Source organism: Tachysurus fulvidraco, chromosome 12, assembly GCF_022655615.1.
Source record: "Tachysurus fulvidraco isolate hzauxx_2018 chromosome 12, HZAU_PFXX_2.0, whole genome shotgun sequence".
In the NCBI taxonomy this organism is placed as follows: domain Eukaryota; kingdom Metazoa; phylum Chordata; class Actinopteri; order Siluriformes; family Bagridae; genus Tachysurus; species Tachysurus fulvidraco.
The window spans coordinates 17,437,321-17,450,796 of record NC_062529.1 but is presented as its reverse complement, the minus strand read 5'-3'; the positions used below and the strand labels follow the sequence as shown (position 1 = coordinate 17,450,796).

Sequence of the window (13,476 nt, the reverse complement as noted above, 5' to 3'; positions counted from 1 at the left end):
ACTGACAAAACAGACTATACAAGGCAAGACAAGACAACACAAGACAAAACAGACTATACAAGATGAAACAAGACAAAACAGACAAGACAAAACAGACTATATAAGACGAAACAAGAAAAAAAGGATATCAAGACAAAACAAACTAGAGAAGACAAAACAAACTAGACAAGACTATACAAGACAAGACAAAACAGACTATACAAGACGAAACAAGACAAAACAGACAAGACAAAAGAGATTATACAAGACAAAACAGACTACTCACTCACTCATTTTTTACCGCTTTATCCGAACAAAACAGACTATACAAGACAAGACTAAACAGACTATACAACACAAGACAAAACAGACTATACAAGACATGACAAAACAAATCTAACTGTTTCAAGCTAAAACTGCCGCCGTCTGGGAAGCCACACTTCGTCACCCACCGCAGCAATTGTGACACAGAATCAGGACCATAATTATTTCTCATATAATTCACATTAGGTCCAGTGACACACACTGGGTTTTTATTGAGCATGCTCTTAGAAATACTGTTGCCCATGACTATCTTAGTTTATTGTTGACAGTCTCTGCACCAGAAAGCCTGTGCTATGTGTGTGTTATCTTTTGTTTTGGCCTGTTCTCTTTTCCCCAAACCTGCTTTGCTCTCCGGAGAGTCTACACCAAGCTTGTCAGCTCTTAGCGGCGGGTTTTCTCAAAACCTCGCAAACAAGACACCTTTAGCACCTAATCCCAGATTAGTGCCGTGCTTTACTTTTATATTCTTAGGCCTTGCACTAGGTGCCTATCCAGGTCACTGACCTGTCGACAGATCCAGGTTTAAATCCTGTCTTTACAGCACTTTCTACACAGAGACAACCAACAATATTCACTATTCAACACTAATGAATTCAACTATGGTTTTCAAAATAAAACCCTTACAACTTTAGCAGATTAAGCAGTGTTCTTTAACACAAATAAAAATAGATTCTCTCACCTTCCACACATCCAATTACTTTTGATTCCAGCGTTGAGGCGGCTCAGGGTGAACTCCCGAGTCCTCTCACGCTCATAGCCAATTTTGCGGTCGAGGTGAAGTTAACAGCCTTCAAGGCTCGAGCGCTGCAAGCCTCCCTGGGAATCCCCGAAGTCGACTCTCAAACGCGGAATCCTGCCGACAACGCCAGCCTGTTGTGGAAGTTTTGAGGTTCGAGAGAATTAAAGCATAAAAATATCACACCAACAGGCACGGGCAAGAGTATAAAGGTTTTCACGGTTTATTGTGTTCAGCTTTGCAGAAGGACCCAACACTCTACATGTAAAATCAGAGAGGAAGGGCCTCCATTATTGATAACACCAGCATTTTATAGACAGGAATAAAATGAAACAGGACATGTAAAACCAAAACATCATCCACCATTGGCTTAGAAGCATCGCCTGTTCATCTTCTGACCAAGCTAATCCCACGGGAACAAAAAAGGTCTCATGGGAAAGGTCTGATTAAAGGCAGTTTTAGGAAGAAACAACTGAAATCTCTAGTCACAATAACTACCAGCCATGGGAAATACAGAAGCCTAGAAGGACAGATTCATGTGTTCTTCTCTAAAGTAAAAATTTCCACTACACTATACAAGACAAGAAAAAACAGACAAGACAAAACTGACAAAACAGACTATACAAGACAAGACAACACAGACTATACAAGGCAAGACAACACAAGACAAAACAGACTATACAAGATGAAACAAGACAAAACAGACAAGACAAAACAGACTATATAAGACGAAACAAGAAAAAAAGGATATCAAGACAAAACAAACTAGACAAGACTATACAAGACAAGACAAAACAGACTATACAAGACGAAACAAGACAAAACAGACAAGACAAAACAGATTATACAAGACAAAACAGACTACTCACTCACTCATTTTTTACCGCTTTATCCGAACAAAACAGACTATACAAGACAAGACAAAACAGACTATACAAGACAAGACAAAACAGACTATACAAGACATGACAAAACAAATCTAACTGTTTCAAGCTAAAACTGCCGCCATCTGGGAAGCCACACTTCGTCACCCACCGCAGCAATTGTGACACAGAATCAGGACCATAATTATTTCTCATATAATTCACATTAGGTCCAGTGACACACACTGGGTTTTTATTGAGCATGCTCTTAGAAATACTGTTGCCCATGACTATCTTAGTTTATTGTTGACAGTCTCTGCACCAGAAAGCCTGTGCTATGTGTGTGTTATCTTTTGTTTTGGCCTATTCTCTTTTCCCCAAACCTGCTTTGCTCTATAGTCTATACAATACAAAACAGACTATACAAGACAAGACAAAACAGACTATACAAGACAAGCCAAAACAGACTATACAAGACAAGACAAAACAGACTATACAAGACAAGACAAAACAGACTATACAAGACAAGACAAAACAGAGTAGACAAGACAAAACAGAGTAGACAAGACAAAACAGACTAGACAAGACAAAACAGACTAGACAAGACAAAACAGACTAGACAAGACAAAACAGACTAGACAAGACAAAACAGACTATACAAGACAAAACAGACTATACAAGACAAGACAAAACAGACTACACAAGACAATACAAGCCAAAACAGACTAGACAAGACAAGCCAAAACAGACTATACAAGACAAGCCAAAACAGACTATACAAGACAAGACAAAACAGACTATACAAGACAAGACAAAACAGACTACACAAGACAATACAAGCCAAAACAGACTAGACAAGACAAGCCAAAACAGACTATACAAGACAAGCCAAAACAGACTATACAAGACAAGACAAAACAGACTATACAAGACAAGACAAAACAGACTATACAAGACAAGACAAAACAGACTATACAAGACAAGACAAAACAGACTATACAAGACAAGACAAAACAGACTAGACAAGACAAGACAAAACAGAGTAGACAAGACAAGACAAAACAGACTAGACAAGACAAAACAGACTAGACAAGACAAAACAGACTAGACAAGACAAGACAAAACAGACTATACAAGACAAGACAAAACAGACTAGACAGGACAAAACAGACTATACAAGACAATACAGAGATGATTGTTTAGTTATGTACATAAAGTGAGAAGGGCATGGTAGTGCAAATAACAATATTGTGCAATATTACGCTTTTTGTACAATATATAGCAGCACTAGTGTGTGTAACGTATACGGATGATGTGATGACTGACAGTTCTGATAATGCAGTACTTATAGATATATAATTATGGTGAGTTGTTAAGTGTCTGGACACTTTACACTCAATGGGATTGTTCAGGGAATGAAGTCTTTTTTGTCTGTTCACAGTGTTGTGCAGGGGCTTAGTTTCAGTTTAAGATTAAGAAAGATTAAATTCAGTTTTAAATGGAAACAAAGCATTGCAATTACACTACAAACTTTGCCTCTTAAATGAAGCCAGAGTTCATTTGAAGATTGTCCACGATACAAACCAAAGCAAATTTTACATGAAAGTTTTGTGACGTGTCATGTGAGTCAGTGCTTCATCAGTTTTTTATTAAAGTTATACTAATGGGTATGTTAAGAATCTTAGGTTTATAATGAGTAAATATTACTTACATGTCCCTGAATATAATTATTCACAGATATTAATTAACAGACTTTTCATCACTTAAAAAAAGTTACATTTTGAAACCATCTGTTTTTATATTGATATATGTTGCATACGAAAACAGTTCATCACTTTTCTTCCTCCTTGTGTTTGATATTTTCCAACTTTTTTGTGCTATTTATCTATTTACAGTGGTGTGAAAAAGTGTTGGACCCCATCCTGATTTTTTATTATTATTATTATTATTTTTTTTGCACGTTTGTCACACTTTAATTTTTCAGGTCATCAAACAAATTTAAATATTAGTCAAAGATAATACAATATGCATTTTTTAAATGAAAGTTTTTATTATTAAGGGAAAACAAAACCCAAACCCACATGGCCCTTTGTGAAAAGTGTCTTCTTATCTTTGACTAATATTTAAATTTGTGTGACAAAAGTGTGAAAAAAGTGTGACAAACATGCAAAAAAAAAAATAAAAAATCATCTATCTATCTATCTATCTATCTATCTATCTATCTATCTATCTATCTATCTATCTATCTATCTATCTATCTATCTATCTATCTATCTATCTATCTATCTATCTATCTATCTATCTATCTATCTATCTATCTATCTATCTATCTATCCCTTATCCACCAGCTGATGAGCTCCTTTTCTTTCTTTGTGTTTTAGTGCCGTGCTTTAACAGCTCAGACGGCAGAAACCGATGCCATAAGATTCCTAGTGGGCACACAGTCGTTCAAATTTGATAATCAGGTGAGTAATCGTACATTTAAAAATAAATTATACCCTTGAAATGAATTTTCCAGTTGATCTGTTTGAAATGCATTTATTCCCCGATTTTTTTTTCAGCCGCAATCGAACCGTTCACAATTCTTTTTGTTTATTTTCCTGTCATTAACAAAGTGCTCTAATTTACACTTCATTCATTAGGAAATTTACTGAACAGTGTAGAAGGTCACAGAATCCTATGAATCTCACAACATCGATTCTCTTTCCAGTGAATATTTTCCCAAACCTACAATACCTACAATATCGATTGAAAGCATTAGCTAATAAAGCATAATAAAGCATGCGGATATCAAAACGAATTATAAACTGAGACGTGACACGTGACGCAAATGTGCTGAGACGTGATACAAATGTGTCTTTACACATGCGCAGTTTGATCAGAGCAAATTTAAACTTGTGTCAAAATAGAAGCTGGTACCACAGATGAATGAAAAAAAAAGTTTCACATGCTTACAAAGTTATCATTCATATGTAATTATTCATAAATAAAATGTAAAGCGTGTTTGTCGAGCCAGAAATGTAAACCGATTAATTCCTCAATTGAGAGAATTTTAAAGCTTTTATTAATCGTGCTTTCACTTTGTTCTCTCTCTGATCAGATCCCTAAATCCCTCAGCTTGCGTCCAGCCGTTCCATCATATCTAGCCTCGGGTTCAGAGAGCAGCACTCTCAATCTCATTTACCTGCTAGTGCCAATTACAGCACTCCTGTGGACATATTCATCTCTAAAGCTTTTGAGAAGCAGTGAAAAATGCCGACCTGTGTGTGTGTGTGTGTGTGTGTGTGTGTGTGTGTGTGTGTGTGTGTGTGTGTGTGTGTGTGTGTGTGTTTGTGCGTCTGTGTGTGTGTGCGTGTGTGAGAGAGAGAACATGCGTTCGTGCACGTGTCCATGAGAGCAAGGCAGAGAAAAAAGTGATTTGAATTCATGTGTTTGCAGACTGACCCCCTGCTGTTGCCCGTGTGTTGCTGTTTATTTAAATGAATGAGCCATTATCACATGCACATTAACACATTATATGGATGCATATATACGTCTGTATGCACATAATGTGCATGCGATAATGGCTTGAATATTATTCATTCAATATCAAGCGATGAAAGGACATACGAACATATATGAACATATCTGTGTCTGATTCATAAAACAGTCATACAACACAGATGAGAGGTGATGAATGAAACCAGATGATGAATCGGTTTCAGCTGCATGGACATATCCACTAATCCCTTATCAACATGACTCCTCCCAATTTATCTATGCATGTGTGAGCCATGGAAAGAAAGAGCTGAAGACAATTGAAAGGGGAAAACATTCCATAAAACAGATTTTATTTTATTTTATATTTAGTTATTTTATATTTATTTGTTTCTTTAAAAAAAACTTTTTTATATTTTTTGTATTTTGTATTTTTTTCATACTTTTGTATTTTTATATATTTATTTTTATAATTTTAATTTATTTATTTATTTCATATATATTTATTTACTTTGTGCTTTTTCTGTGGAAGGCTACCAGTGACATCACATACGTAGTTATTTTTTACAGCATTTGGCAGATGCCCTTATCCAGAGTGACTTACATTATCTCATTTTTTTTATAGAGATGAGGAATTAAGGGTTAGGGGCCTTGCTCAGGGGCCCAACAGTGGCAGCTTGGTGGACCTGGGACTGAACTTACTTTCTAGGAGAAATGTACATTCGACGCACATGAAATGAAGTCTTAGCTGAAGGCATGTTGTGGTAATGTCACTGAATATCGCAGTGTTTGCTTAATTTTGCCGTTGGACAATGTCAGTCTCTGGTCACTACAGATACAAATCGTTCATATCGTTCCTAAGTAAACCAAGTTTTCATCCTTAATAAATAAATGAATCATTCTGTTATAGATAAACAACACCGGATGAACCTGTCTCTGCAGAACAAACTAGTTTAACTAATTTACCTTTAGCTATCATTACAACTGTGATACAAATTTGACAGTGATGGATAAATCCTCTGACTAACTGCCAACCTTATTTAAGAACTAACTTTGTTCTCTTTTTCTCACTTCTCTGATCGTCACTGGGTGTGTTTACCTAAAAATACGCCAGTTCTCCTCAATCCGAAAGATTTTATTCCGATTTCAGTTTCTAAAAGATAAGTACAGTGAAAAAAAAAATATTCTGACCAGCACTTCTGTAAAAGCGTCCGTCATTGCGTTCACATTGCTGTACCGCACAAGCGCACAAGCCGGTTTACATTGCTATTTCCATATTTACCTGATGGTTTCAGATCTACATTATGTAGACCTTATCATGTATGCGCATACGGTATAAACGTCCCGACTACGTACCTACTCAGACTTTATTGTGCCTGAAACAAGGCACATAAGTTTTGAGTATTTTTCACTGAGCCATACAGAGATGATGCTCTACACGACACTTCGATCACTGCTTATTCTTCCAGCCGAGACTTTGTACACTTTGTACAGAAAGTTCGTCAGGCAGCCCCTCTGTAATCCGGGTTAATTATAAGCCTTCAGTTTTATCGCTCTTGCTTCAGTGCTGTTAGTGGCCTTAATGCTGCCTTAGTGCACTATTTCCTCTCTCCGCCTCCTGTGATGTCCGCTCACGTCTTTGTGCGCTTTATATATTGGAGGCTGTCATTAGTCTATTATAGTTAATCTTCGCTTCTTGCTTATTTCTTCAGCTCGCTTCTCTGCACGCGGCCGTGTTTCTGCCATGTGCTTCTCTAAAGAGCCCTTACTGAGAGGAGCCAAAGTGGAGGCCTGTTTTACACCTGAGCCCATTGTGCCTCCTCCTCAAATAATTAATACGGTAGAGAAGGAGGCCCAAGTGGCCAAGAGCGATGACTCACTCTGCATCTCTGGGAGAAAACTCTATAAATCATGCATGGACCTTCTACCTGAGCACTGTTCATCGCCAGCTCCTATTATAAGACCTTCTTTTGCCTCCAATTATCCTGTCCAGTCATTGGAATTTATTTGTATTGCTTGCCTCCATAAAATTATAACTTTGCCTAATAATTTTCCCTCATGCCTTCCAACCCAAGGTTAATGGTTTCTTTTCCAAACTCCAGCCGTCTGATCAGCAGAAATGCTCTCAAATGCTCGGTCTCATATCCACAATGTACACACATAGCAAGCAAACAGCACACACCCAGTACATGCAGTACACACACACACACAGTACACATACTGTACACACACAAACTGTATACACACGGTACATATATTACACACTAAGTACAGGCACTGCGTACACACGTACATTACAGGAACACTGCACACACCCTGTGCAGACACAATACACATAATACACACTAAGTACAGGCACTGCGTACACACGTACAGTACAGGTACACTACAAACAGCCTGTGCAGACACAATACACATATTACACACTAAGTACAGGCACTGTGTACACACGTACAGTACAGGAACACTACACACACACACACACACCCTGTGCAGACACAATACACATATTACACACTAAGTACAGGCACTGCGTACACACGTACATTACAGGTACACTACACACACCATGTGCAGACACAATACACATAATACACACTAAGTACAGGCACTGCGTACACGTGTACAGTACAGGAACACTACACACACACACCATGTGCAGACACAATACACATAATACACACTAAGTACAGGCACTGCGTACACACGTACAGTACAGGAACAATACACACACACCCTGTGCAGACACAATACACATAATACACACTAAGTACAGGCACTGTGTACACACGTACAGTACAGGAACACTACACACACACACCCTGTGCAGACACAATACACATAATACACACTAAGTACAGGCACTGCGTACACGTGTACAGTACAGGAACACTACACACACACACACCCTGTGCAGACACAATACACATAATACACACTAAGTACAGGCACTGCGTACACACGTACAGTACAGGAACACTACACACAGCCTGTGCAGACACAATATACATACACACTAAGTACAGGCACTGCGTACACACGTACAGTACAGGAACACTACACACACACCCTGTGCAGACACAATACACATAATACACACTAAGTACAGGCACTGCGTACACGTGTACAGTACAGGAACACTACACACACACACCATGTGCAGACACAATACACACTAAGTACAGGCACTGCGTACACACGTACAGTACAGGAACACTACACACACACACCATGTGCAGACACAATACACATAATACACACTAAGTACAGGCACTGCGTACACACGTACAGTACAGGAACACTGCAGACACAATACACATAATACACACTAAGTACAGGCACTGCGTACACACGTACAGTACAGGAACACTGCAGACACAATACACATAATACACACTAAGTACAGGCACTGCGTACACACGTACAGTACAGGAACACTGCAGACACAATACACATAATACACACTAAGTACAGGCACTGCGTACACACGTACAGTACAGGAACAATACACACACACCCTGTGCAGACACAATACACATAATACACACTAAGTACAGGCACTGTGTACACACGTACAGTACAGGAACACTACACACACACACCCTGTGCAGACACAATACACATAATACACACTAAGTACAGGCACTGCGTACACGTGTACAGTACAGGAACACTACACACACACACACCCTGTGCAGACACAATACACATAATACACACTAAGTACAGGCACTGCGTACACACGTACAGTACAGGAACACTACACACAGCCTGTGCAGACACAATATACATACACACTAAGTACAGGCACTGCGTACACACGTACAGTACAGGAACACTACACACACACCCTGTGCAGACACAATACACATAATACACACTAAGTACAGGCACTGCGTACACGTGTACAGTACAGGAACACTACACACACACACCATGTGCAGACACAATACACACTAAGTACAGGCACTGCGTACACACGTACAGTACAGGAACACTACACACACACACCATGTGCAGACACAATACACATAATACACACTAAGTACAGGCACTGCGTACACACGTACAGTACAGGAACACTGCAGACACAATACACATAATACACACTAAGTACAGGCACTGCGTACACACGTACAGTACAGGAACACTGCAGACACAATACACATAATACACACTAAGTACAGGCACTGCGTACACACGTACAGTACAGGAACACTGCAGACACAATACACATAATACACACTAAGTACAGGCACTGCGTACACACGTACAGTACAGGAACACTGCAGACACAATACACATAATACACACTAAGTACAGGCACTGCGTACACACGTACAGTACAGGAACACTGCAGACACAATACACATAATACACACTAAGTACAGGCACTGCGTACACATGTACAGTACAGGAACACTACACACACACCATGTGCAGACACAATACACATAATACACACTAAGTACAGGCACTGCGTACACACGTAAAGTACAGGAACACTGCAGACACAATACACATAATACACACTAAGTACAGGCACTGCGTACACACGTACAGTACAGGAACACTGCAGACACAATACACATAATACACACTAAGTACAGGCACTGCGTACACATGTACAGTACAGGAACACTACACACACACCATGTGCAGACACAATACACACTAAGTACAGGCACTGCGTACACATGTACAGTACAGGAACACTACACACACACACCATGTGCAGACACAATACACATAATACACACTAAGTACAGGCACTGCGTACACGTGTACAGTACAGGAACACTACACACACACCATGTGCAGACACAATACACATAATACACACTAAGTACAGGCACTGTGTACACACGTACAGTACAGGAACACTACACACACACCATGTGCAGACACAATACACATAATACACACTAAGTACAGGCACTGCGTACACGTGTACAGTACAGGAACACTACACACACACACCATGTGCAGACACAATACACATAATACACACTAAGTACAGGCACTGCGTACACACGTACAGTACAGGAACACTACACACACACCATGTGCAGACACAATACACATAATACACACTAAGTACAGGCACTGTGTACACACGTACAGTACAGGAACACTACACACACACACCCTGTGCAGACACAATACACATAATACACACTAAGTACAGGCACTGCGTACACACGTACAGTACAGGAACACTACACACAGCCTGTGCAGACACAATATACATACACACTAAGTACAGGCACTGCGTACACACGTACAGTACAGGAACACTACACACACACCCTGTGCAGACACAATACACATAATACACACTAAGTACAGGCACTGCGTACACGTGTACAGTACAGGAACACTACAGACACAATACACATAATACACACTAAGAGCATGCACCGTGTACACACACAGTACACATGTAAAGTACACACAGAACACACACACCCTGTATAGACACAGTACACACGTTGTGACTGTTTTCCTTAAGCTTAAGGATATTCATTACAGTATATAGGACTTTTTATTATTTTATTTGTTTATTTGTAGGTTCCTTTCATTAAACAGTGTTAATAAAACTCCTCCATGGTTTCATGTGTGATCCAACAGACATCATATGAGGGAATGTTTCATCGCATACTGTATATGACATTGAAGAAAGGACTTTTAGTGAAACGCTCATTATAAAAAATGTTTCAAACAGTATAAAAAGGCTCTGCAAGTGTCTGATGGGTTGCATAACATTTCTAAAATCTAACAAGTTCAAAAGAAGCGTTTAACAGCAACAAAGTTGAAATGAAAAAAAGCTGAAGAGAGATCAGTATCAGGGTGTGTGTGAGGATGAAAATCCTAAATATCTCCTGTGCTTTAGCTTTGAATTGCTGTCATATTAACGCAAATGTCTCCGAGTGAAATCTCCCTCTCTCTCTCTCACACACCCTCTCACACTCTCTCTCTCTCTCTCTCTCTCTCTCACACACACACACACACACAAACACACTCTCTCTCTCTCTCTCTCTCTCTCTCTCTCTTTCTCACTATCTCTCTCTCTCTCTCTCACACACACGCACACACACACACACACTCTCTCTCTCTCTCTTTCTCTCACACACTCTCTCTCTATCTCTTTCTCTCTCTCACATACACACACTCCTTCTCTCTCTCTCTCTCTCTCTCTCCCTCTGTCTCACACACACACACTCTCCCCCCTCCTCTCTCTCTCTCTCTCTCTCTCTCTCTCTCTCTCTCACACACACACACAACTCTCTCTCTCTCTCTCTCTCTCTCTCTCTCACACACTCACTCACTCTATTATACACTATCCCTCTCTCTCTCTCTCACTCACTCACTCATTCACTCTCTCACTCACTCTATTATACACTATCCCTCTCTCTCTTTTTCTCACTCACTCACTCACTCACTCACTCACTCACTCACTCACTCACTCACTCTCTCACAAACACACACACACAGACACACAGACACACACACACACACACACACACACACACACACACACACACACACACACACACACATTTTTTTGTCTCTCTGCCTCTCTGTCTCGTTCTCTTTATCTTTCTCTCTCTCTCTCTCAAACACAAACACACACACTCTTTTTTTGTCTCTCTGCCTCTTTGTCTCGCTCTCTTTCTCACTTGCTCACACACACCCACACACACACACACACACACACGTTTCTTTCATATATTTACATTTGAATTGTTCTCATTTCTGTTTGTTTCTTCTGCCTGGCAGATCCACATCATTGACTTTGATGATGAGAACAATATCATTAATAAGAACGTGCTTCTGCATCATGCTGGTGAGATATGGCACATCGGTGCCAGTCCTGCTGACAAAGGAGTTCTGACCACGTGTTACAACAAGAGTGAGTCAATCTCTCTGTCCCTCTCTACTCTTCATTCTGTCTTTCATTCATGCGGTCTGTCATGAATATGGGTTCTAATAGTCATAAACCCAAGAGTCTCAAAGGGTGAGATTGAGATATTCCCCTTTTACTCATCTCATCCAAGACAAATATCCACGCCAAGAACGAGAAAAGGGCTTGAATAACTCACTCTTAACAAATATGAACAAATCTTTACAAAAATATAAATATTTAAATACAAAAATGTAAAAAAACAACAACACACTAACCATGCAGAGGTAATTCCTTGTTCTTAATAAATAAACAATTTCCCAACTGGGTAATGATGATACAAATTCCACAACAAGCATAAATCCACTGACATTTTGACACGTAAGAACAAAAGGGTTGTCGCTGGCTCATGGCAAGGTGTTCTTTTATAAATATTATTATCTTCAGCCTTCTATAGTACTCACTATTTCTAGGAGTGTTTTAAACGGTGAGCCAAAAATGAGGTTAGCACATTTTTTCTTCCTCCCCCAACTCAGTCATTCAACCAAAACATGTTTGATTTCTACTTCTTTAATTTAGCTCTGGAGCTACAAGGCTTAAGAATAAAGAACTATTATATCACTGGGGCAGGATTGAGAAGTGAAGGGTGGATTCTTGCGGGTGGAATCTGAAGTGTGTGTGTATTGTTGTTTACATTTTCTCCCCGTGCTTCAGTGGTTTCCTTTGGGTTCTCTGGTTTCCTGCCCCGGTCCAAAGACATGTTTTTTTCCCTCAGTGTGTGTGATTGTGCCCTATGAAGGGTTGGCACCCCATCCAGAATGTCCTGCACCTTGTTTCCCAAGTTTCCTGGAATAGTATTATAGCAGCAATTGACTGAAATGTGAAAGACAGCATGTGCAAAGAGCAAAACCAGTGTGCAAAACAGCATGTAAATAGTTGATATGATGGTGCCGTAGACATGGATGTATATTGGAAGAGTGTGTATTTGGTCAGTGCAGTTCATACAGTTGGTGTGTGTGTATGTATGTGTGTGTGTGTGTGTGTGTGTGTGTGTGTGTGTGTGTGTGTGTGTATGTATATGTGTGTGTGTGGGGGGTGGGGTGGGGGTGGGAGTGTGTGTGTGTGTGTGTGTGTGTGTGTGTGTGTGTGTATGTATATGTGTGTGTGTGGGGGGGGGGGTGGGGGTGGGAGTG

At 39.8% G+C, this 13,476-nt stretch overlaps 1 protein-coding gene across 1 annotated transcript in view; it reads left to right on the top strand.

Annotated features, from left to right (window-relative positions):
• eipr1 (EARP complex and GARP complex interacting protein 1) overlaps nt 1-13,476 on the top strand; it is a 44,373-nt gene that overhangs the window by 565 nt on the left and 30,332 nt on the right. The window contains exons 2-3 of the mRNA XM_027172020.2: nt 4,284-4,367; nt 12,160-12,292. Coding sequence (XP_027027821.1) covers nt 4,284-4,367; nt 12,160-12,292 — 217 coding nt within the window. The remainder of the gene's footprint in view (nt 1-4,283; nt 4,368-12,159; nt 12,293-13,476) is intronic.